This window comes from Polyodon spathula, chromosome 14 (assembly GCF_017654505.1).
Source record: "Polyodon spathula isolate WHYD16114869_AA chromosome 14, ASM1765450v1, whole genome shotgun sequence".
NCBI lineage: Eukaryota > Metazoa > Chordata > Actinopteri > Acipenseriformes > Polyodontidae > Polyodon > Polyodon spathula.
In genome coordinates, this window is record NC_054547.1 from 28,831,555 (window position 1) to 28,857,807 (window position 26,253).

The 26,253-nt window shown below is 37.9% G+C and overlaps 1 protein-coding gene across 33 annotated transcripts in view; it reads right to left on the reverse strand.

The window, feature by feature from the left end:
- LOC121327141 (disks large homolog 1-like) overlaps positions 1-26,253 on the reverse strand; it is a 187,648-nt gene that overhangs the window by 47,605 nt on the left and 113,790 nt on the right. For 19 of the 33 annotated variants that reach the window (XM_041270969.1, XM_041270967.1, XM_041270959.1 and 16 more), the window contains 8 exons: positions 20,178-20,264; positions 19,713-19,766; positions 10,003-10,053; positions 9,088-9,212; positions 8,370-8,539; positions 6,601-6,737; positions 5,788-5,932; positions 398-524 (listed from right to left, as the gene is read on the reverse strand). In XM_041270969.1, coding sequence (XP_041126903.1) covers positions 398-524; positions 5,788-5,932; positions 6,601-6,737; positions 8,370-8,539; positions 9,088-9,212; positions 10,003-10,053; positions 19,713-19,766; positions 20,178-20,264 — 896 coding nt within the window. Of the gene's footprint in view, positions 1-397; positions 525-5,787; positions 5,933-6,600; positions 6,738-8,369; positions 8,540-9,087; positions 9,213-10,002; positions 10,054-19,712; positions 19,767-19,935; positions 19,963-20,177; positions 20,265-23,223; positions 23,731-26,253 lie in introns of those variants that run through there. The other 14 variants (XM_041270975.1, XM_041270974.1, XM_041270973.1 and 11 more) reach the window with 7 other exon arrangements.

A 26,253-nucleotide genomic window follows, 5' to 3' on the forward strand; every position in this document is an offset into this window, starting at 1 on the left:
TACACTGCACATTTTAAAAGGCTCTTGGCATACCTTGATTTAAATTTACAGCCCTATGAAAACGTATTGACAACCGTAAACCTTACATTGTATTGATTACATTATATGAAGTGTCTGGAGACATCACCAGGTCAGAATAAAGAAGAGAAGCTTTTCCAGCTCGAACAATGACGAAAAACCCTTTTCATGGCTGTGATCTGCTTTTTAACTTCTGGGAAATTATTAGTCCAAATTCTAGTCTCCTAGCAGGGACTAACATATAGGATATTTAAGTTGGCTATTCAAGTGCATTTCAAACTATACAATGTTTTGTGTGATGAAATACACAGCAGAAGAACTGCTTGCCTTAAACCCCGGTATTGATATTTCTCCATGTACTTACATGCCATGACCTTACCTTGTAATCTCCTCGTCTCCCACAATTGCCTTTGAGACAGGCGAATATCTGCCGGGGGTTGCCGGTGGTAATGGTTGTCCCAAGTAGTTGGGCGGACTGATATGGTTATCCATGTGCTGTGAATAGGCTGAGGGAAAAAAAGCAAAATAAACAAAACTGGACATTTGCCATTAAAATTGCAAGTTTGTATTCATAGCAGATACTGAAGCACCTTCCAACTGAGCACCTATCCTCAGCTCTCAATCAAGTCAATCAGATTTACCGTTTTGCCCACCGTGAGTGAAACTGACTTGCAACAGGGAGATGATTTAAAAAGAAGAACAATAAAAACAATTCTGTGTATTTATTTTAAATTAATTTAATGCATAGCATACATCACTGTTGGTTGGTCAACTGGTGTCATTGAGGCAAAGGACTAAAAGGGAAAATCCAATGCTTACTTTCTGAATAGGCCTAATGTTTAACCTATTGAAATCTTATGGCTGGAAATTAATGGAGCTTCAAATAATGTAACAAAATCAACTCTTCAAAACCATTTATTTATGACCATTAGATCTGACCAACCAGGGTGAAAGGAAGACCAAAAGGAGCTGTCACAGGACCTCCCCCCAGTCTACATTTCTCACAAGTGACATTTTTGTTTTTCTTCCGTATCCCTGACCAGACACACATGCAATGCTGTTGTTTTTTTTTCAGCCCAAGTTTCCCATCTTTAAAAACATTTTACAAAATGACTTTCCCATCACATCAACTCCAAGCAAATGTGCAATCGCTATTACCCATGTTAATGTTTCGCTACTTTGTTTTATTGCTGCATGGATTAGCCCAAGATTCAAATCTCTTTCGTCCTTCACACATTTAACCCAGCAGCATCTGTGTGCAGGAAGTATGTTAATACTGGAGGTACACAGTATGCTTTAGAAATTAGGCAAAGCGGTTCGGGCTAATGAACTTATTCCATAATCATACCTGTGGTGCAATTTGTTATAAAGGTATCACATTACATAGGCAGTTTAGAAAGACGCCAATGTTACAGCACACTCATACTGCAAGTACAGCATTTTTATTTAAAAAAAGTGATGCACTACTTTAAGAAAGCAGGTAGTCTGTTATCCTCACAGGTCCTTGGTCGTTTCACCTGGACAGTGGAATTCTCTTTCCTGTTAACAGTACAGCCAGTGACTTGCTTTGACTGTGATGAGACAGCTGAGGTGACATGACCTAGGAAGTTAAACGGTAACAAACTAATTGAAGGCATTTAAAACGGAGCTTTCTCTGACATTCCTTTGAAAAAGACACACGTTTGCTCGAACATGAGTTTCTTTCAAAACTGTGATTGTGAAACCCAAGTACAGCTGCAGGTAGAACGTTGCTAACCACCACTCAGGTTAAAAAATAATGGTTTTTGTTTTGCTCTCACAAAGAAAATAATTGCGATGAGGTTTTACCAAAATCATTTAGCAGTTAACCAATTACGTACTCTGTTCATTTTATCTTGTAAACTAGCTAAGAAATTCCACTTATACGGTAGCTGACTCAATTTAAAGCAAGCCTCTTTAATTAAAAAGAAATTGCAATAATATTTAACTGCTGGCCTTCAATGTATTTTGACGCCATTAGATAACTGTTTTGTAATATAATATTAGGAGAGAAATTAAAAGCTTCTTTTGTTACTATCAAAAATTTGTGCTGTGCTATTAAAAAAAACAAAAACAAAAAAAAACCCTAAAATCCATAGCTGACCTTGATTGCAAGAATGTTGTTTGTAGTGCACTGAAGATTTCTAGTTGAAATGTCAAGTTTTACTAAAATATGGTCTAGAACTATTTTAAGTCCATTCATTCCATGCCTGTGTCAATTTTAAAAGAGCCTTACTACGGTTTATACAAACTACAGAGAAAATCCAAAGCTGCTTAATCTCACCAAACTTCTGTGCCCACTGTCACTAACTGCATTTACATAATATTTCTGTTCTGAACACTATTATCCAGCACTATGCCTGGTAATCCCTGTGCTGTGATTGCCCACAATGAATATTCTGATCATCCAGCACATGGTATACAACTTCACACTCCATTTTTGTATTTATTTAATTAAATACATGTTTTCTCCTCCAAAGTGAAGGGAAATACATTTCTAGAGAAAAATCATTGCATCAGTATTGGTTAAATATAGTTCAGAATGATCTGGATCACTATAAAAGAGTGACAGGATAGGTAAAATGAAACTGTTTTAAAAGTGTATTCTTTAATAGTGCTTGAGAGTCAAAACCACCATGACAACATGTCCTGTCGACATAATCAGACAGCACCTTGTAGGGCGTGTGGATAGCAGATGAACTCTTCGGTGCAAGCGTTCACCAGTCCCTTAAGAGAATAAAACAACTTGAATTCATGCACTAATAATGCCTCAACCTTCTGCACACAATATTCTTATAATATTCTCAGACCAACCAGATTGCGCACTTTAAGTGTCCAACAGTTTGATCTCTTCTTTGCTTCATGTTTATACATTCTTCATTCATGTCCTCTGGGTTGCAGTGGCTGACATGTGTCATCCATGTTCTACTAGTTTTCCCCTCTGCGTGTGTGTCTTTTTCAGCAGCAGCTTATCAACACAGCACATTCACAGACTGGACTTTTAAGCATTTTCAGAAATGTTACTTCAGTTTATAATGGTAGTCCACACTAACAATATGCAGAGTGTGTTCACTAGTAACTGATCTTTGGGGGCCTGCAGGAAGGTACTATAGTCACATTTACCTGGCAAACATTTAAAATCACACCTCTTTCACAGTGCCATAAAATAAAAGCGATCATGTACGTGGCTACTGCTTTAGCAAATAGGTCAGGATTTGCAAACTGGTAAGTGTACTTAGAGATAGCAGGGTTCATGTTGTGCTGGCATGTTATGCGTACCACTAGTTTAGAACTTGCTCAAGGCCTTGTGAACACATTACATATTATTGAAATTTGATGATGCAGGTTTGTGAACCCACGGTATGAAAACCCTAGTGACAGTATTCGGGATTCAGGATATGAAATCATTATGTTTCTCGCTGAACCAAAGTGCCCAAATTAACAACCACGCTGGTCCTACTTTGTTTGCTGTTTGAGCTAATCTGATTAAAAAAAAGAAAAAAAACAAAAAAAAAAACAACACATTCTTTTAACTACACTGCGTAACACAAGTTAAGTACAGCTAACTGTACCTACTGAATGTAAAAACAAACAAAACCAAAAAAAAAATCATACTGTGCTATTTTATCTTCTCTGTTGTGTATATCCCCTCAACCAGTTAAAAATGGAACTGAATAACAAGTGAATCCCACACTGGTTCAGAGGTTGATGCCTGCGGGGAGAGACATCCTGCCACTCTCTGAATATTCTTTGTCCTGTCACATATCCCCCACATTAAAGAAACTCGTAGATTTTTTACATTTTTTTTTATGAACCTGTCATTCTACTTTATTAACTGCCAGGAACAGAGCTGAAGGTTACAAATCTGATCACTAGGTAAAACTTGAAAGAGTAGACAAATGTTTCAACAATGGCAGTAGATCTTTGCCCACATGATTTTGCCTCTTAATTAGTGCTAATCAGGGTCTGTGAAACAAGACGATTTTGTGTATAAAGGAATGGATGAAATGATACTCTATTTGAAAATTATGTATAAATTCAATGCACACACTAAACTATACAGAGTACACTTTTGGTACATTTTAAATATAAAACAAATACACCATGGATACTAAAATATCTTTAAGCAATACGCTAGCTTTTCCATTCACATTAATTTCAATTCAAAATACTTTTATACTATGATAACACTGTCCTGTATAGTCTTGCTAAATAATTATAAATTACAGCACAGATTAAAAGCATGTATTTCATACCTATGCTAATTATGAGGCTGTATTGCGCTTAAGTATACTGGTAATTTGTCATTCTTGTATGAAATACATAAACACAGAAAGCTCTAGCCCCGAAGGCCCCAATGCTGTGTTTACGCTTGTGCCCAGACATGGAACTCATTCATGGAACTCCTTCATGCCAGGGAGCGACCAGGGACACTTCACTCAAATCATTAAAATGACCATCTGGCAGGCATACCAAAATAGATAAATGGAACCTGGTACTGTTTATTTTGAAATTATCAAACAATTTTAGTTCCTAAAAACCATAGCAGTAAAGCCATCACTGGCTGATCTCCTAAACCTGCTTAAAACCACAGTCTGTAATTCCATATGCAATCTAACAAATACAAGCAGATTTTATCTTAGCACAGAACAGACACTTATTTTAATACTACATTTCCTTGATTTTTTTTTTTTTTTTTTTTTTTGGTGGGGGGGGTGAATAGGAAAAAGGGGCAGCAGTACAATGAATGATATACAGTTATTGATTCACCCTGTAATAAACATTATTGATAGAAATTCAATTTAAATTTAATTTAATTAAAACTAGAAAGACGGACAAACGCAACATGGGCTTGATCTGGAAACTTTTCTCTGACAGTTGAATCATCTTGTGCAGCGTAGCCTCTCTTTGTACAGATCTCCCTGTTACAGGTTACAGCTGGACGATTCCCATGCTTGATCTATTCTAATAATAGTGTATACTGGGGCTTTGCTATGGTCCACAGTGATCAAGGTCCTCTTGCTACAAAGCAGTTTGCAAAATATAAATGTTCATGTTAAACATTTTTTGTTTTTTAAAGTTGGCATAACTGGTTAAAAGTTTGGTAATATTAAAAATGATCACAAAAAAATGGTGCAAATTGCGCTTTGGAGAAATGATTTGAATACATCTTGTGAAATGGACGGTCCCCTGACAGGAGAAGCGAAGATCTGATTAGACCACGAAACAAAACTAAAAGAAACCTTTTGAATGACCCTATCACACTATTGTTATGGGTTTATAACTATTTCCACTTTAAAAATGACTAAATGAGATGACGTGCTGAAAGACACTCCTAAAAAAATGGGGTCCATTTAAATGATCTGAACAGTGTCTGGTCTAAATACTGACACTATTTATATTAATCTGGGGTTAATAACCCACATATTAACAGTACTATATACAATAAAAATACTGATGTTCACGAAAAATCAGGTTTAGAAATTTGAAGGTGGAGGTGTTAAAATTGGGTTAGATTGAATAGACACCAACGTGTCCCTCGCCAATAGCCAGTAACTCAGCTTTCATTACACTTGCGATAAATAAACACTCAGCAAACAAAAATATGAATCACTGAATGCTCAAGCAGTTAGGAATCAATATGGTTAGCTGATCCAACAAAGCTTTGATTTTTGTTGCTGGAAGGTGGACTCCACTATTTCATACGTTCAAATGCAAACAGAAAGGTTGGGCAGAGATGGTCAGACTCACAGTTGGTGATGTCGGAAGGTGCGTAACTGTCATTCATGTAGACGCTGGTGGGTTTCACCACTTTCAAGTAAACTACATCAGGGGTGTTTTTCAAGGCAGTCACGGCGTCTTCATGACTGACCTCCTCAAGACCAGCAGCGTTCACCTGGAAAGAAAGACATACAAACAAAAAAGGAAACCTTGGAGTTAACGTACACATCGAGAACACGTTTCGCCTCAACCGGATGTGTTTCACATCAGCATGCACAGCCCTACAAAAAACCCTCTCTGCGGTTTTGAAAATATTTGATGACCATGTACGACCAATCAGCAGCAGATGTGTGATACCCATTTTGTTGACGTGGTTAAAACCGAGAGTCCAGCATACAGTACAACTAAACATTATCTGTAAAGACACTGCAGCTTTAGGAAGGAACTGCGGAAGGGCAACTAGTCTAATCCTAGGGCTTGAAGGTATGAGATATGGAGAGGGAAAGGATTGAATTTAGTCGATAGTTCAAGTACAGCACAGGGCAGTTACAGTAGAAACTAAGAGGAGTCACCATAGAACAATGCATAAAAGGCCTTTTTTTTTTTTAGCTGTGAACTGTGAGCATGTGGTATGGGTTATCAAGCAAAGCTGCTGTACTGCAGTTCTTTAAGATCACACCAGACAGTTGTGGGATAAATCAGCTACCAGGACAAGCACTGATGGACTGAATATCCTCCTCTTGCTCGTATCTTTTATTATATTCAGTAAATAATGTCTAGCACCTAAAAACCAAGGCAGCCCAAGGGGATAGGACTTATTTAAAACAAATGTGTGTCTCTTACGGCAAGTAGTTTGTCTCCTATTTGCAGTCTGCCATCTTTGTGTGCCGCTCCCCCCTCGATGATTTTGGTTACGTAAATGCTATTGTCCCCGGGAATATGCTGATTTCCAACTCCCCCCGCTATGCTGAAGCCGAGACCTGTAGGGGATTCAAATTCGACTTACTTCTCTGCACAGTACACCCAACATAAAACAGTAAAGCACATGCAGTTAATTGCAGCACACTTTAAAATGTCTCATTTACAGTCATTAGGAGTTGTCCTTCATGCTACCAGTGTCAAATATTTCGAGACTCCCAATACTGCTGTGCATTGCCATCAGAGAAACTAATTACAGATTACAAATGAGAGTCTAGATACAGCACAGACTTGATTTCTGGGAGGCAAAACTGAGTCAAACATGCAATTCTGACATCAGTCTGAAAATAGCAGATCTTGAGAACATTGGCTATTTCAGTGCTTCCTTATTCTAATCACAGCGGCAGTACAGGCTTTGTGACTCCTGAATTGTAGCTATCAACACAATAACCACACTAATTATATGTAATCTCTATAGTAAACATTCTCAATATCACCAGTTAGAACAATTCAGCATTCCGCTATTTGAAGCATAAGACTAAAATGCTGATTTGATCGACCCCTACCTCATCAAGATAAGCCACAGATGGATTTTATTGGAACATTTTACAGCACTGTGAAATCTATCTATGGTTAACCTGGGATCATGTGCTGTAAAATGCTAAAAGAAAATATAATTGTGATATGCAATGGGAACCTCTAATTTAGTGCTTCATATACTGTGACTGAAAGTGTTTGGGTTGAAGACCCACACCAATGCAAGGACTGCATCAGAGTATCATGAAAATACCTGCAACTACAGTCAGCTCTTTAAATAATATTAAAATACTCCCACATGATGCGGAGACAAAACACAAAAAGTGTACTTGAAAGTTCTGAAATGATACAATTGTAAAACTACTTAAAAATACTTTTTTCCCTCAGAATCTCTCTTATCCTACACTCTGATACACGTTTCTATCAAGCTACCAATTCCACTGAAATGTGATAAAAACGCATATATATCTATCTTTTAATCTGTATTATATTGAGGTACTCCACAACTTCACAAAAGGTGCTGCTTACTATAAAAGTTTCCTATTTGCACTCGTAGACTCCTAATATAAACAGTTGATATATCTGTGCTTGTCTGAGGATTATACTGGTCAGCTTTACACAGCTTTATATGGGTCAAACTGAGTTTTATGTAAGCACTTCAGGAAGAAGTTGTGCTAAAGTAGATCATCTGGTATGATACTCTCAAGTCCTAGTCCAAATTCACTAAGTGCTGCATTTGTATAAACACATAAAAACTACTTTTAGTCATAAAAGGTCAGAATGTTCTTTTGAAAGCAGATGCTTAATATGAGACGATACTTTTTTTTTAGGGAACATAGAAATCTTTTTTTTTTTGTTTTGTTTTTTTGAACAATTGTTTTTGTTCATTTTCCAATTCTCCCAATTTTGGAAAGTCCAATTATTATTCAATCTGGCGCACCGCTGCAACCCCCAAAGTAACTTGCATCCTCCAAAACAAGTGCCGTCAGCTGTCTGTTTTTCTTCCACTCTGCAAGCCCGCCGTGCAGCCACATCCAGAACTTACAGTGTCGGAGGACCACGCAATTCTGAATTGCGTACAGACTGGCCTGCAGGCGCCACTCTGGAGCCCAAGCAATCGGTTTCTTGACGCTGTGAGGCACAATCCTCTCACTAACCTTTAGGGCCTTTAACAAGCTTTAGTTCCATGATTTTTTCAGTCACCGGCTTTCTTCTTCTCACGTATAGTCTGACGATTGATCCGGCTTCTTTTAAGGCTTCTACTGCTTTGCTGTGGGTTACATCCCTGGCGTCCACATCATTTACTCTTAATATGTTGTCATTCACCCTACAGAGGAAAACACAAAGCACACCATAGATACGAGCAAGCCATGTACTGACTGTGTATCGATTTATATATGAAATGTACTCTCAGTTGCCTTGGGAAGGTTTTTATAAGCTATGAATTAACTGGTTGTTTTCTTTTCAGTACATAAACACAGCAACAGTGTTTTAACAGAAGAGGTGGATAACTGTCACCCAGCGGAAAAGCTCTCACCCAGACTGTGCTCAGCTGTCATATCCCTCTTATATTATCATTTGGGAGGCCAGCTGAGACCCAATGTTTTTGTAGTCAACAGTAAACTGACAAGGAGTGTGTTGTACATGTTCTGTGCCATGCAATTTGAATTTGTCACTGTCATACTTTGGTAGTAGGAAAACAAGTCATATTTCTATTCTGTTAGAAACAAATAACAGATTAAGAACTTTTTTTTTTTTTAATAACCATACAATTCACCATGGCATTCATTTCTGGCATTGCTTGACTAAGTGCAGCTAGTGTCTTTAACGTCTGATCTAGCGAAGCCAGCAGCAGATGAACAGCAGCAGACGTACCGAAGTCTCCCGTCCTGTGCAGCTGCACCTCCTGCTATGATTTTTGTAATGAAGATACTCGGGTCATCTCCAATATGGGGATTATCTGTACCACCTGCGATACTAAAACCAAGACCTGAATTTCCCTAAAAAAGAAAAGAATGGTTAAATATCGAATAACATATCTCTAGATTTCATTAGAAATTATCATAACTATTGGTTTGCAACATGAACTGTACAATGCAGCAAAGTATAGTTTACTGATATTTTCTGTAAAACAGCATAAACTACTACATATAAATCAAACATATGGATTATTTTGTAAATGGACGAATCAATATATTACACACATTATATATATATATATGTGTGTGTGTGTGTGTGTGTGTGTGTGTGTGTGTGTGAGATGTACTGGATGAAGTTATGAGAAAAAAACTGCCACTTTCTGTTCACGTGATGTTCTATTAGCACCTAGCATTTCTAGAGCTTTTTAACTTTCTTTGAAGCAGACCCCTATATTAATCTCTATCCAATTTAAATGTTTTTTTAAACAGAGATTACGGTCTGACTTAAAAACAGTTTGAGTGAACTTCATTTACCCTTACAGTGTTGTCGCTGTGGCAGTCAATCCCAGCACTCACCCTGTTTAAATGTGTTTTGTACATACTAAAAATAATCAGACATGTGCCAGAAATCTCAGCACCCAGACTCCAGTGCGAGCTCAAAAACAGCACTGGTTGCAGCACAAGCGGCTCTAACAGCCGTAAATTAAAATCAGTCGGTAAACGAGAACTTTGGATGTTGCCAGTGAGGGAGGGAGGTAGGTTAAGGCAAGCTACATTCACTCTGCAACAGTAATATTTTAGGATTTGGAACAATAACACATTTCAAAACAAGGGTAAGCAGGATCAGTATTTAAAATAATATTCTTCTTACCCTTTCAAGTGTGATCTCCTCGTATTCATAGTCTGCTTCTGTGCCGTTTACCTGAAATACAGGAGACGTAAATCTTAAGCAAGTACACCCAGTAACATATCCATTCAAATCTTAAGCTGTACAATGGAGTACAAGCAGTGAACCAACACCATCTGCTCCGTGCACTTCAAAAGAACCCCACTGACAAAAACTGCTGCATTATACGACACTCGAACATTAATGTGTGAAGCTTTATTAACCTGACTGTAGAGCATGAACGAGGACACAACAAATTAGGCTTTCAGTGACAGTTAAGTGGTGCCGTTCACTTTACACAGGAGAAACCGACAATTACCTTCCTTTTAACTTCTGACTTAACCTTAAATTTAACTTTAACAAAAAGTCAAGGCAACACTTATATATAAACTCTGATTTAGGACCCAGTGTCTCAATCCAAATGGACCCAGGTTCAAGTTCTCTCTCTTTAAACAGCTGTGACATAACCTGCAGGTATGCAAAGACCTGCATCAGGACCCACTTAGTGTACAGTGTACAGTGCTTCATTGGTGTGCCACCCTGTGCAGTACAATGCCAGAAATATGATGGTATGGCTGCAATTCTCCCCATAATGACGTACGTCATTCTCATTCTAAGGCAGAACACATATAAGGGGACCAACTACAGTATGACTCATGACTACCGCGATACAATGAAGTAGCGAGGTTTGAGAAGCAGAACTCAGTTTTGGTCTTGTCAAGTACAGTCTACTAGCGATTAGCATGGTCCTTGCAGGGCTGCCAAGGCTTGTGTGGATATTCAATGTAGTACATTTCTACTATTCTGGTTTAAAAAAAAAACAAAACAAAACAAAAATGCCCCAAAAAACAAAACACAAATTATTATTGCTACAAGTAGGTTAGTTAAAAAAAAAAAAAAAATAGTAAAAAAATAAAAAAAGGACATGGTGAGTAGCCCCTTTGGTAATGGTATGGTGAATACAAGTTTTTCTCAACGCAGTAACACAGCAGCCATAGGTGGCAGTCCTAGAACGGCATTCTTTTTTTCTGGAGGGGCCAGTTCCAGGTTTATTTGCTCAGCACAGTGAGAAGAGATTTCACACCACTCTATGCTTAAACACACAGGATGTGCTTGTTCCACAGGGGGTTTAATGAAGCTTCTTGATGTATTACCACGGTGGGGCTACATGCTATTTCCAATTACCAGTCCTGCTATTAAACATTCAGTTGATGCCAATCAGAGCAGTCATATTGTGGCAAGCTTTGCCCTGCCTTAATTTACAACGAGATTAAACCACTCATTTACACCCCTCCTCCCCCAATTCAAATTAAAATTAAACAATTCTGAAAGAAATAATCCGCAGCCAAACATATCTGCCATTCAGATTAAATATAAAAAAGGACACTGTCAACCGAAATGCGTATTAAAATGGTCTTTGCTGAGCAATTTTCAACGTGAATGACACTGCTTTCACTGGGTCCATCGAGACCAAAACTGCAGTTAAACAACTCAATTACTTTCTGTATGTCCACAGGTGGATGCCCAGTTTCTACACAACTAACTGTGGGATTAGAACAATGTCTTTCCTTAGGTTAGAATGTTTTGCACAACACAAAGCAAGAACCTATGTGACCTGGTTTAAAACAAGGTGTGCTTGTGACATATCCAAAGATAAGAAATGCACAGCATGATTTGGTACAATAAAAAAGGCAGGTCACCATGATCTACAGTCACAGTACTGCATGCATTTAGCTTTATGTAAAAAATGTCCATGTGAAGTTCCATAAAATCTAGGGGAGCAGTTGATGGGGCCTTCATTATCCCAACCAAATCAAAGGCCAAAAGTAGGTCCCCATGAACTAGACCCAAGGATGTGTGCTTAGGAATGCCCATGCCAAGTTTCAACAAAATTAAACTAAAAATATACTGAGCATAAAAAGAAACATATCACTTGTATTTGAATAAAATTCAGTAGATGAAAAATGACAAACTGTGTTTTAGAGCAGGTCCAGTGACTTTCTATTCTGCTGTTTAACAATTGACATCACAAAGATGCTACAAAATGATCTGTCGATTTTGGGCAGGTGTTGTGACTCTTGGTCCCCAGTTCATGGACTGTTATTGACAGAGTGCATCTGGTTATGCCGACTTGCCAGGTTTGAAATTGCTGTCTGTGAGCACCCAAGTACAGCGAGCCACAGTACGCAGCCCTAGTCCTCCCACATGCCAACTGAAGGCTCTGCTCTCTTGACAGACGTGTCCTACTGTTTTTTTTCTGTGAACTGCTTGCAGTACAACAGCTGAACTCACTCCATATCCAGTGTCCAATCAACTGTCTCACTAATTAGGCGATTAGGTGCATATGCTTCTGTCAATGTCAATGGCCATCATTTATATACCTTATTTTTTTCGAAAATAAATGTGTTATAATAGTGATAAGTGTCTTGTGATGCTCGGTACATATACATTAAAAAATGTAAATGTGGCATAACAGTACGGGTGTCCGTGACACTGTTCATCCCTCACACAAGACAACTATTCAACCCGTGCAGGAGACAAAGTTCTGCATCACTATCTGTAAACAGTAAATTAATTTAATTTCAGCCTTGTTCATGCAGAGTACTTTTAAAATCTCGGCTCGGAATTTTCATAACAGTTGGAAGTAAAGAAATTTGATCTTTTGATGTGGCAGGAGACAGCGATGTAAAAGGTATTTTCTAAAAGGAAATATTACACATCAAAGTCTGTTAAAATTAAATTTAAAAAAATCATTCAATAAACTTAAGCAATTTTAAAGCACATAAAACATAGTAGAAAACAGAATACAACACACAGAGGGTCCAATGACTACATTGTTTTTCTTTTTAATTTTTTGTTTTGTTATTTCTCCAGACACACCTGTATATTTGTTTGAATTATGCTTACACTATCATAGATGTACTGTATTGCGCTTTAGGTTTAATGGCTGTGTTTTGAAAAAGCATGACTGCTGTTGTCTGATTGGTTAAAAAAAAACCCTAGATACAATGTCAGCTTACTTTCACCATAAATCAGGCAAATAACTGTGCAGAGAAAAATGTTCTATTAATTGTTATACAAAAGAAGATGCTACATCTCTAATTACTCTTCCAATATTAGCATTTAGATTGAAGCTGCTAGTCTCGTTCAGATATTCTGTTCTTAAAATCTCTCCCTTGGAAGATGCCACAGAAGTCAAATGATCACAAATAAAGTTTTACAATAGCCTAATGGTACTCCCAGTATGTTGTTTGTGCATATAAGTTTGTTCAAATGCCAACGAGAAATTTTTTAAATTTTAATATGGTTTGCTTAAAAACCATGAACTATCGTCAGCTAATTTATTTATTTTATTTTTTTTTAAAGAATTCTCATCCTTACACAAATCACCTACAGCACCTCAGGAGAAGTTAAGGTGTCAACCTGAGCTCACCGGGCACCTGGAAATTAGGTTTGGTCGCAGGAGGGTGAGGAGAATCAGTCCCTGAATATTTGTCTCAGTCCCTGAAGATTTAATGCAACACTCCCTGTGAGATTCCCAGAAATCAGACTGTACAGTCAGGACACCAATGACATGTCCCCTGAATACAATACTAATCCTGCACAACATGACAACATACCAGAACAGGTGAGACCCTCACCCGTTAAGGCTTTCTGAACACAGGTGTAAACCACAAAATAGAGTCAAACAGTGCACTAGGCTAAGATCTCAAAGTGAAAATGATTTTCACAGTTTTAGCTTTGTCCACACCATAAAACCACCACACAATACGCAGTTTCTGCTTAAGCAGTCTAATAGATCAATGGCTTGCTTGCTGGTACGAAATAGTCCCTTAAAATGTAAATGTATAGTCCCTAATTCATGTGCTAAAGAAATTATAGTAAAACATCTCTAAGGTGATCTGCTCTTATCAGCAATGTTTCTTCAGCTGAGACACCTTCAATATGCTGTCATCTAAACAGTCACAAATGTTCAGCCACTTTTGGTTTCACTGTATTAAACAGGATGGTTATAAGGTCGGAATGCCACTTGGCAATGGTGCAAGATTCCCTTGATAAAAGAAGAAACAGAAGTCATAACGACTCACATTAAAACACTGCACTGATGAAGACGTCTTCTTGTACATCCTGTAAAATCTTATCAAAAAGCAATGCGAATCCCCTGTATTTAATTTTACCCATTACTGTCACTTTGGCAAACATGTCTCAACTGAAACTATCTTTGGGGGAATGTCAACAAACTGGAATCTCAACTAAGCCTGCCTTCTGTTCTGTACCTAGAATGCAAAGACAGAATGTTCTAAATTGACACCAAAGAATCTTTTTTTCATTATGTGGAAATGACTGCTGGACTCTGCATCAATAGGTTTCAATACACAGATAATATATGCAAAATAATAATAATAATATCTTTATATAGCACCTTTCATAGTGGATTACCATCACAAAAAGCTTTACAGAGGTAGGCTGTGAACTGTACATTAAATGCAGAGTCAATTACAATTGATTTAACATCTCATGCGCAGGATGGGGAGCACAGGGAGGTTAAGTGACTTGCTCAGGGTCACACAGTCAGTCAGTCAGTGGCAGAGGCGGGATCTGAACCGGTGACCTTCTGGTTATAAGCCCTGGACCTTAACCACTGCACCACACTGCCTCCAAAATGAACATTAAGCATTTTTATTTTCGTTTTTATTACGTCTGAACACGATCAACACTGATTTAAAACTGACCCAAATGAGAGAGTTCAGTGCAGCGTTTCTCATAACACTGCTTGCAAGCCGCACATAGGCCTGTCAGTCACCGAAAAGAATTCACCCCAATTCAGACTTTTCCAGGTGCAATCGATATACTGACTCTTTAGAAAATGAACCTAATGAAACTTCAAGTTGCAGTGTCCCACAGTGATGTTCAACGATGCACTGTATACATTCTGTGATACCAGTTTATTATTTAGGCCATAGTGTGCACCCCTACCTCACATTTGTTGCAGCAGTTTACACACAAGCTGCTTACCATTATGCCAAATGGACATGCTCCCGAAACTACTTGCTGCAGTAGGAGGTTATGATCATGTGGCTGATATCAACTCCTCGTAATGCACCTGAGGGGGGGTGGTGGAAAGGGGATCTGGTGAGCTACAGCATGTCGTGTTCCCACCATCTTCAGCTCGCTCAGAACTTCAATAAACATTATTTATTTTTTTTTTTTAAATGAATGTTTGTGTTAATCGATTACCACTCACATAACAGCAGCACACCAGTCATGATGAGGTCATTCATTTTCAACCTGGTTAAATAAATCACTGTGAAGGTTTCTCTGCAGAACTCTCTCCTGACCCTGAAGCTGCTTACCAGACTACTGCACATCTCTATCTCTCTCAAAGGACAGCACATCAATTTCATGGTCTGCTGTTACACTATTTTTACACATGAGATTTTAATATTTAATAAAATGAAGCTGGACAGAGAAAACCACAATACGTGTGAATGATATAAAGATATTGGTGTACATCATTACAGCTTCATCTCCTCTAGAATTTGGATACAGGAATATAGTGGTTGATTCACTTTCTGACATAGACTATAATCCCTTTCATGGACATGTCCTTGTATGAGGCTGTAAAGAAAGTGAAATTTAAACAGCTGTGTGCATGACAGGGTTAAAGCATGTATTCCTAGGTAACATATGTTCTCTAACTACATCAATGCCAGGAGTTTTTAATTTCCGCATATGAATTTCACTCAGGAGAGAAGCGACAGGAGAAACCAGGATGTTTTGTGGATACTGCATGTTTTCTGGGATGTAGAAATAAAAGACTGTACTCACTACATTGATCAGGATGCAAGAGATTATGAAAGCTTATTATGTAGAAACAGGACGGGGGCAGACAACTTGAATAAAAAAAATAAAATAAAAATGTAGCGCTGTCCTAATGGTATGTAGCGTTACTCATGGAAGTGATACTACGGCACACATTCAGAAAATAAATAAAACACTATCTGTGCGCAGTGCACCTGGCATTTTAAGCACTGGGAGCAGGCGACTCTCGATTCACGTCAGCAATGCGTAAGCAGCACCAGATGCCAGTGAGGCGTTTCCAGCAACACTGTAATCCTTAGCCTCTGTGCTCGGACCGCTAAATTAGTGTCAATTTAGGAGAGAATAGGGATATGGATTAAAAAATATGGTATGTACTTTATAAAATTATATTTTTGCTCTTTTTATTTGATCCCCTGTAATTCTTGACAACCCTGCCTTAACAGGTAGTTAGGATGACCCTGCCGAGGGTGACTACCACAAAGAGGCTGGAGCTGCTGATCCTTTGGCTTCTACAGGTCAGCCATCAGCCAGACTCAGCAGCTTAAAATCCATTGAAACTGTGCCACGACCTCCTCAAAAACATATAGCCAATAGTTAATGAAAGTAAAAGCAGAGTAGGACCTTTAATAACTCTGCCCGTGCCTCAGTAAATAGAAATAGGCTTGGATATGAAGTCTTTTCCCCCTCTAGGTCAACAGTTTAATTCCAGCCAAGGTCAGCGCAAACATGTACCTCAATGCAGCAGTACTTTCAACGCTATGCAACCTCTGGCCCACTTCTGCTATTTGGCTTTTTGTATACTTCAGAAACATTTGTTTTCTTTTGAATATTCATAAGCTGATTTATGCGTTTTCTCCCCATTCTTCATTTGGAATAAACCGGAAATGCAGAACACTAACTATACTACAGAAAGGGCTGACTAACATAAGCAAGGTACAGGCACCTGTGCTCTGTCTTATTGGCATCAGACATACTGAGCAAATGTGATTCTAATACTAATGAACAAATAATTGAAATGTTAACAGTAAGGTGATGGATTACAGTTTTCCAATTGAGCAATTTCTAATTTCCCAGCCAGATGTTTATATGAAGGAATGTCATCACAGAAAGAGGACAAGATTCACAGATTCTGGAAACAGTCCAGCCAGTACATTTGCAAGTTTGCAATATGTTGGTGATATACACAATATATGTTGCGCAAGTTAAAATAAGCTGGGAACACAATGAGAAGACCCATATTAAAAATCGAATGGGTTGGCAAACACATGGCTGTTACTGTAGCCAGTAGCTCTCCCTGTTCACAGTTACCATCTCATTAAATTTGGTTAATAGGATTTCAAAGCTAAAATTAGGAGATAGAGAAAGCTGCCAATTAGGTTAGTGATTTAGAATCTACTCGATATATCCCTATCACTCATAAGAGTTGGCAAAAACAAACTCTGTGACCAGTCCTCCTCGACTACAGCTTCCAATTCCTTTGGGGAAGTTAGGGGTTGAAAATATGAAGTAAACATATGGCTGTAGAATGACCCATAGGGCTCTAATTTAAAGCAAAAGTTATATTGTTTTATTCCCCCTCAGACAAAATACTTACTAAAAATACTGCTGCGGCCTAGTCATCATTTCCTGCATGAGACAGTCCCTTGCGAAATATCAGTAATTTGTGCAGTCTGGATACAGAAGCACCTGTCAGTCAAGCATCAGCCCTCTATCTGTCAGATCTGCTTTTATGACCACTGGGACAGAAACTGATTATGATGCACTTCTACACTTTACTGAATACTCTACCAAATGACAGGCTGCTCAGCAGTTGCTTCAAAGGTAGCACAGAAGTTCAAGGTGTTTCTATTTTTTAATGCAATACACAAACTTTAAACAAAAATAAAACTATATATGTGATTTACTTGCTTTTCCGACAGTTGCAGAATATGCAGGATGTCAGAGAACACAGGACAAATATTCAATTGACTAATGCAAGGAGGGGCAATAGATTAAAAAAATATGAGATCACAATGAACGTCAAATGGACAGGTTTTGAATCCCTTTTGTTTTGTATCGATGGATTAATCCTCCAGACAAAGATAAATTATGTTGACAGCAGTTAATGTTTCCATGTTACAGTTTCCATGCAGAATCGGCAGCTGTCCCAACCCCCTTTTCAATTAAAGGCCTTAAAAAAAAAGATAAAAGTGTTAAAACTCATCCACACTGAACCTTATGCTGTCAAGAATACATATTTTTTTTAATAAAAAGCACTTTAAACATTCTGTTTAAAAAAGGCAACCATTTCATAGACTATAAATACAGGATTCCTGAAAAGACCTAACTGGGTAACAGTAAGATGAACTTGGCCACTGATCTCACCACTGATTAAATGATGGGTGTTAATACTCTGAATTTGTACAGCATATTTGGCTGTTTATTTTGTACATAAAGCAATTACCACTATTGCTTAAATAAATCACCCCCACTGTACAGTACTACAGTACAATACAGAAATGAACATATTTCATGGACACATTTAAGAAAAACAAACATTACTTTTGGAACACCTGAGTGAAAATGCATTTGTAAAAGCATAGTCTTCCTCTCACTATTTTCAAAATGTTTTGACTATTCAATAACCAAATGCAGTAAATGCTGTGAACGGTGTTTAACAAACACCTATTCATCCTTCCATTTACTTACAAACCTTTCTGAAAAACAGCAGCACTACGATTAATCATGTGTCATTAACTGCACAAACACAGGAATCTTAACACTTAAAAAGGGCTTGACAGATGGTCCTTTTTACAAGGCAATTCCATTTGTCTTGAGTGTGCACCAATGACCGAGATATTCTTTAACAGATCTATACTGCAACTAATATTTCTTGGCTGTAACTCATAAGGACCTAATGTAATGCCACGCTAAGTCAATTCCGAGTCTGACAAAAGAAACGCATTAGTACACAGCAATGTTAAAAAGATAGCAAGTGCAGCACAAACATCCTGCATCTGCTGCTTCCCGCATCAATGACACTTAGTAATTAACTGTGGGCTTTAATCAATATTACACAAATTTTTCACGGATCGCCTATGGAAGTTACAAATTGCACGTTAAAGCCGATCAAGAAGACTTCATGAATAGTAAAAAATTGACAACTTCAGAATAGTCTCATCTTAGAAAGTGCTGTGTGTTAAGAACCTTGACTGAATTATGGTTTATTTTGGAAGTCGAAGTGCTTTCAGCACCAAGGCCAGCGCCATTCATTGGTTTTTCATGTAAATCCCTGAAGGAGTTGGGTTATTGGGTTCAGAAACATGTCACGTTCCGAAGGAAGTTTATAAGATTGTACAAACTGCCTGAACCAAACCAATTGTCTTTTTTTTTTTTTTTTTACTCCTAAACACATTCACAAGATTTAATACTGTCTCTAAAATGCAACTGTAATCCAAATTGTAGTATAGCTGTTTCAAATGTAATAAACTGTACTTTGTTTTCTAACACAGTATAATCAATATTGGTTACAGGTTTTCATTATATGATCATACAGACAAACCAATTAGTCTGACTCACCCCATGGCACCATTTCAAAAACAAAACAAAAAACCCCCCAAAAAAACAAAAACACACATACCGTAACATATATCTTTTACAATAGGATAAAAGGAAAGAAATGAGGGTTATAATCATGAAATCAAATAGTATTTTATGTTTTCATCTTGAAAGCTACATTTAAAACAATAGCTGCATTCCGCATGTTTTCAGAAAGCACCAATAGAAGAAGAAACTAAAATCACACAACACTAACTGTCACATTAACTATAAAAAGCAAAAAGCTTGGATTTTTTTGTGATTAAGACATTTTTGAAGTTAAAATCTATACTTACATAAGGAGAAGTATCCAGACTATCTGTGTTCACCACGACCGGTGGCGGATTTGCCTTGGAAAGGAGAAAAATAAATAGTCCCATTATAACTTTGCAATGATGCATACATAATATCAGCAACATCACAATAACACAAGCAGGCCAAGGAGACCCTCCAATGAAAAATGTAAAAACAAGACGTATACAAATTCAAATTTACAAAAATTGAGAAGTTTATACATACATGGCACACCATACTGCAGAAAATGCAATGTTGAAGCATGAATGCTTGGAGTCGTGAACTAAATTCAATGAGTTGCTGGTAGTCCCTTAGTTAATAAAAATAAGTTCCAACCTTCTGTGTGCTGTTTATATATAGATAGATAGACAGATACATACAAACATACTTTACAGTACTGTCTAACTGTGCAACAGTCTGCTACAAACGTAAATGAAATGGAAAATAAATGAGAAAGAAAAAAAAACCTGTGACGTGGGAGATGAGATGGCAGTGTTCTCTGCTGGGACTGGTAGGACAGGGATCACAGGGATTATGGGAGCAGCATCTGTCTGCTAAACAATAGGGTCGGGTCAGAGTTCAGGACATACAAATACACCAAAACAGACAAGAACAGCAGAAAATGATGACATCAACATCAGCAACAATGAGATGTTCATCACACAAACTGCAGGGAAAAGCATATACAGAAAAGGAATGCATATCTATAAATTGGCGTGTATGTTCCAAAATTGACTTCACGGATTTAACTGGAATAATAAAAACATTACTTGCAGTGAATGTTTGGGTATTATTAAAGCTAATCAGTCATACACTACATGTCACAACAGTTAAATTACACTTGTATAGGAGTATGGCATCCTTTCTGTCAGACCAAAGGAAGATGCATCAAAAAAGCATGTCACCATGACCTTCTGTCAAATCTGTGACAGTGAGTGTTCTCACATTTGGACCAGTGGCTCACCAGTCAACATGAAAGTAGCATTATATTAGTATACAGGTCTGAACTAACAGTCAATAATACTATGTACAGGCTGCCAGTGGCGTAGCTGCAAGGTATCCATCTGATTTTCAGATTACAAGCTTGCAGAGCTTCTCAATTCAGAAACCAGGTCTTATCTTCCATGCAGCAATGAGAATACTTGAGAACCTTGAGGAACAGACAAGAACTGCATGCTATTTCCATGCAAAAGATCTGAAACATCTTGGAATTTTTAAAAATTGTATTTTTAAAAAGTCACAGCCTATGTGCATCAGCAACCAGATGACAGAGGAAAAGGGGAGCAGATGGTCCTGTCCCGTCCCCCAGGGAATGTAAATTTGCTCAGCGGTTGAGTAGAATAAATCAGGATTTTTATTTTCTTATTTAATTAAAAAATAAAGGGCACATGAAATCATGCTTTAAGAAAAAAAAAGTCTAATGGATTATGATAACCATTGTAGTTTAAAAGCAAGAATATCTAAGGACAGAGATATGTTTGTGCAGCATCTCCCTCTCTTATCAAACAGCTCACACTATAAAAACTACAGACTGCATATCATGCTGTTCCACTCCTAAACCATTCAGCTCCTCGGACACAATGAGTTGTATTCTACAGTCAAAATCGTTGCCAATCCACATCTATAAAACTTCCAGATATACTGTAAATCGGACTAGGATTGAATTTCAGGCAGCGATGACAATGGTCATATCCAAAATAAAAGGTCAAATTATCTCTTCCCAGTTCTTGTCCATAACCTATACATTGCAAATTCAAGATCAAAACGTGTGCTAGCAAAAACAACATTTACACACAAACAGATAAATAAATAATTATATATAAAGGAAAATTGTCTGTATTACGTTATATTATGTTGCATTACAATTTAAATACGACAAATGGTGTCTTTTGCTGGCAGTTTGTACTGTACATCATATGCTTTTAAGATTTCATAATCAACATTCAAAACTTTAGACCATGGAAGGAAAAAAATAAATCCTCAGATGGAATTATACACTTGTCTTTTTTTGTTTGTTTTTTAATACCTCCTCTCAACCTTTAAAACTTTGATTCTGTACATTCAAAAGACACTTCATTATGTAGAGAGAGTGATGGTAGTTTCCATGTGTAGGAGAGATTACACTACTACTGTAATACCAATTTGAATTATGCATTAGGGGACCAAGTACAAGGTTTGCCAAAATTATACAGGGTTCTGCAGAGAGTAGATTTATTTCTACATCTATAGCATATGCCAGCTCCCACAAGAACAATACTGTTGAGTAATGTTAATGCCAAACTCTGAGGCAGCAGACAAAACCTCAGACCAGCCACATTTCAGGACGCGTGGCTCAGGAATGGTTTTAAAACACAGTAAAGATCCCTAGCGAGAAACAGTATACTATGTCTTTTTAAAATGTACTTAGGAGAATGCCTTTCAAAACTATCAATTCCTGATTTTTCAATACATTTTTACACCCATATCAGAGCTTACACACCACCTCAGACGGCAGTTCACACGTAAAATGGACAGATCCATCCATATGCGAATTGATCGGGCCCCATTAGGTAGTCACGGGTGCACTTTAACAGTTTCGTTTGATCAGTCAACACAGCTTTCCCTACTATGAAAGTCTTCATTATTAATCTTACATAAAACACCACATCCAGGAGTAAAAACAAAGATTATTCCCCTTCAGACAAATATCCAAGTTTCAGTGTGTTCGTGCTTATTGTCTGAACAAGGTTTTCATGCGTCTAAACCAGACTCTCAAACAACGGCTGTGAAAGCGTGGAAAGAACCAGGAGAATTACAATCCTAAAATGAGCACTAAATCAATGGCATTGATTAGCGGTCTTCTCATGCTTTCAACTTAAGCCTTTAAGTATTAATGTTTAGACAACAGCATTAGAATACACACACACACACACACAGAGACAGGAGTACAATTATATTGAATAAAATCAAGCAATAGCATTAATAGTCCATGACATGTAACACAAAAAAAGACTGATTCTGTTACATGTTATCTGTCACTGCTGCTTCACAAAAATTCTGCAATTATTATATAAGCCTGAAACAAAGTTACAACTAAGAATATATATTTCCTCAGAAATGACGCACATGCATATGATCGTTTTTTTTTTTTTACAAGCTACCCAATCAGAAGAAATTACTTGCTTAATTCTAATATCGGTCAGTCAGCTTGCTCTCAGAAATGCAGGATATTCATGCAAAATCCACAGCTTTCTACCACCAAGAATAAGTACTCTACGGTAGCGGTCCTATCTGGCTTTTTAACACATCCATAATTGTACTTCGCTGCCCCCCCTCCAATCACATGCATGGTTTTCATTACATAACTTTGATTTGTTTAAAATTCTCATTAATCTTGTTTTCATCGGTCAGCACTAGCTTGTCAAGCATGCACATGCTTTAACAGTATAATAATTATTTTCAGCACACATATGGGTGTACCAAGTGCTAAGGTTCTATCTTGGTCCTGGAAGAGTTCTGCAATCAGAAACGTACCTTATCAAAAGAAAGGGTGGACCACGAACTGTCCGAGCACCAGCCGCTAGTTGCTTTAACTTTGGCAGTGCTTTTCGTGGGGCTCTTTTTAACACTGTCCCGCAGGTTTGTGAACTTCCCTCGGTTTTTGGAAGAGGACACAGGCAAGGTGGAGGAGCTGTAGTGCCTGTGTGTGCTCAGAGGCTGATGATGCTTTTGTTGTTGTTGCTTCTGCTGCTGCTGTGGTAATGGCTGGGACTGGGGCTGTGGATACTGTAGTCTTGGATGCATCCTACGTTTATTGTGAAAATTGACCATACCTCTCATTCCATCGCAACCTTCTGCAGCACCACAGCAGTACTCATGGTTGGGATAGTAAGTAGTCATGGTGAGATATAATGGACAAAAAGCCACAGAGATGTGCCCAAAAAGTGCTCAGGCAAAAAACGACAAAATTGAAGTTTGTGATCCTAGATGTGAACTGTTTCTGCAGCCGTACCAGTAAGAAAGAGAGAAACTGAATCAAATTCTATCCTCTTGCTCTAGCTCTTGTTAAAGCTCTCTCTTTTCTCTCTCAATCTCTCTCTCTCCCCTCCCTCCCTCTGTCCCTCCCACCCTCGCCAATTAATGAGCTCCAACAGGCACAGCACATAGTAGTTTTCCAGGCATGAATAATCAATTCACTGCACCAATTCCATTGTGGGCAGCAAATATTCATGTTTAGTGTTTATTTTGCTGTTTTGTTTATTTGGGGTTTTTTTACACAAAGAACAAACCGCAGCAAAGCACAAAAAATGGAATCTGCTCAACAATATAAAACAAGACAACTTTACACAAAAAGGGGTTGCTCAAATAAACACATGCACAAACACCTGCCATATGTGGTATATATTTGTGTGTAAATCTTTGTCTCATGCCGATTAGGTGCATTGTATCCCAAACTGCACAAATCACGAAACAAAGTGAGGAGACATTCTGCACACCTCAATCTAAAAGAATGACAGATGGTTATCACTGAGGAGTGGTCAGACACTGTATCCCTCTAGTACAATATGAAGACTCATGTTGAATCAGGGCTGACTGTGTTGGCACTGAACTCTAGTGACAGTGCTATAGCAAGGGCTTTTACTTTCCTCATTTACTGTAATCATATGCCGACCCACCCGATGGAGATGCAAGCTTTGCTGGTTCTTTCTGCAGATGTTTTCAGCAAATCAATCTCCATTAACACGTCAAAAATACACGACAGTCCTGAAATCATTTTTTGGTTTTTCACAGAAGTTGTTTCTTCTGACAGCCATGAAGCACAGCTTGATATTTGCATTGTATTAATCTTAAATTCTGACCGATGGCGACATTGACTTCAAAAATGTCAAATTTGTTGTCAAAGTATAAAGAAGAAAAATATATTCTGAATATTTGATCATTAAGTGGCTTTTTTGTCATCATCTTACAAATACATGCACACACTCCTTGGTTACATGTGAAAACCGATAGTCCTTTAATAATGTACATTAGGCTACATATAGATGTAGACCTACTACTCCTTCAGAAAGTAAATACCGTATTACTTCAATTTGGCGCCACAGCGTTTATTTGAAATTAATGAAAATGAAACAAACTGCAGCCCTTAAACAAAGGCGGCGATTATACGAGGGTAGCCTTTATTAATATATGCTTTACAAACGCTGCAATATTTTATTATATGGTTTAGGGCATTTTAGAAGGGGCGCCGTGCGAGGCTCCAATCCGCAGCACTATAATCCTGTCTGTTTTTGGGGCTTGAAGACAGTACATTACTGACAGTTAACGAGAACCTATTAGGTGAGAGTTGTGAGGTCAGGGAACTACTATACCAGCGAATCAGAAGTATGTACTGGTTGCTATGGGGCGGGACAAGAAGAGGAGAGAGAACAGTAGTTGAGTATAATGCAGTTACACTCTGAATATCGGTTTGATTTCTGTTAAAACTAAAATATATCCTAGCCGGTTATTATTTTTTCTCACTGTAATTTACCTGCTTCTTTGTAATTTCTCTGTAAAATAAATATATATATATATATATATATATATGCGTCTTCATCAGATTAAAGTTTCATACCTGTGTTTTCTCCTCCAAAGGTAATAAATAAGAAATAGTGTTATACTAGAGAAAGCTGCCTGCGCTCTCTATCTCTCTGCTCCTAATCAGCTGGTCTGTGAGGCTGAGACACAGATAGGAACTGACAGGGACCTCTCTAATCGCCATGGTGCTGCCACAGCTTATCTGTGGCAATGTAATCACAGGCTGCACAACACCCAGGGCTGATCCAATATTCAAAATACTGAACACAGGGGAAAAGGCTGCCCAAAACCGTTACACAGGAAACAGGCATTTGCATTTTGCCTACTCCCAATAATAATATGAACTATCAAAAACTGTTTAAAAAAAAAAAAAAAATAATAATAATTAAAGAAACCCAGAATGATCTATCCTGTGCTCCCCAGGTAAGGTGCATGTATTTGCTGAAGCCTAGGACGGCTTATATGGATCATTGAAGCAGACCAATCAGTCACAGCGATCAATAAAAAACATTTAAATGTCAGCCAATACCGTTGCTACATTAGCCAATCTATTTAAATCGCTATTGAGAAAAATGTTTGTGCCCAACACCTAAACAATGTTCATGTTAATCATACAGCCATCAAGGAATCTGTATTAAACGTGTTAGCCTATTTTATTAAAAAGCCAATACGACAATTTGGTATGAAAAGGAATATTAAGGGCTGTGTTCTACGGACAGATCTCTGCAATGACTGCCGTGCTCGATTTCACTTTGAACATCTTTTGAAGCAACTAAACATGTTCAAACCTGCTGTTCCCTAGAACTGTCTCCACTGTGTTTCTAAATGATTTACTGGTGTTCAGAAGTAGTATGTGAGTAACATACATACGCTCCATCACAATTGTAAATACTTCACTAGCAATAGTGAAGAAGTACAGTACTTCACTGTGACCAACATCCACAGTTTATACATGTAAGAAAGTGGAACGTGCGTGCACACCAGCCA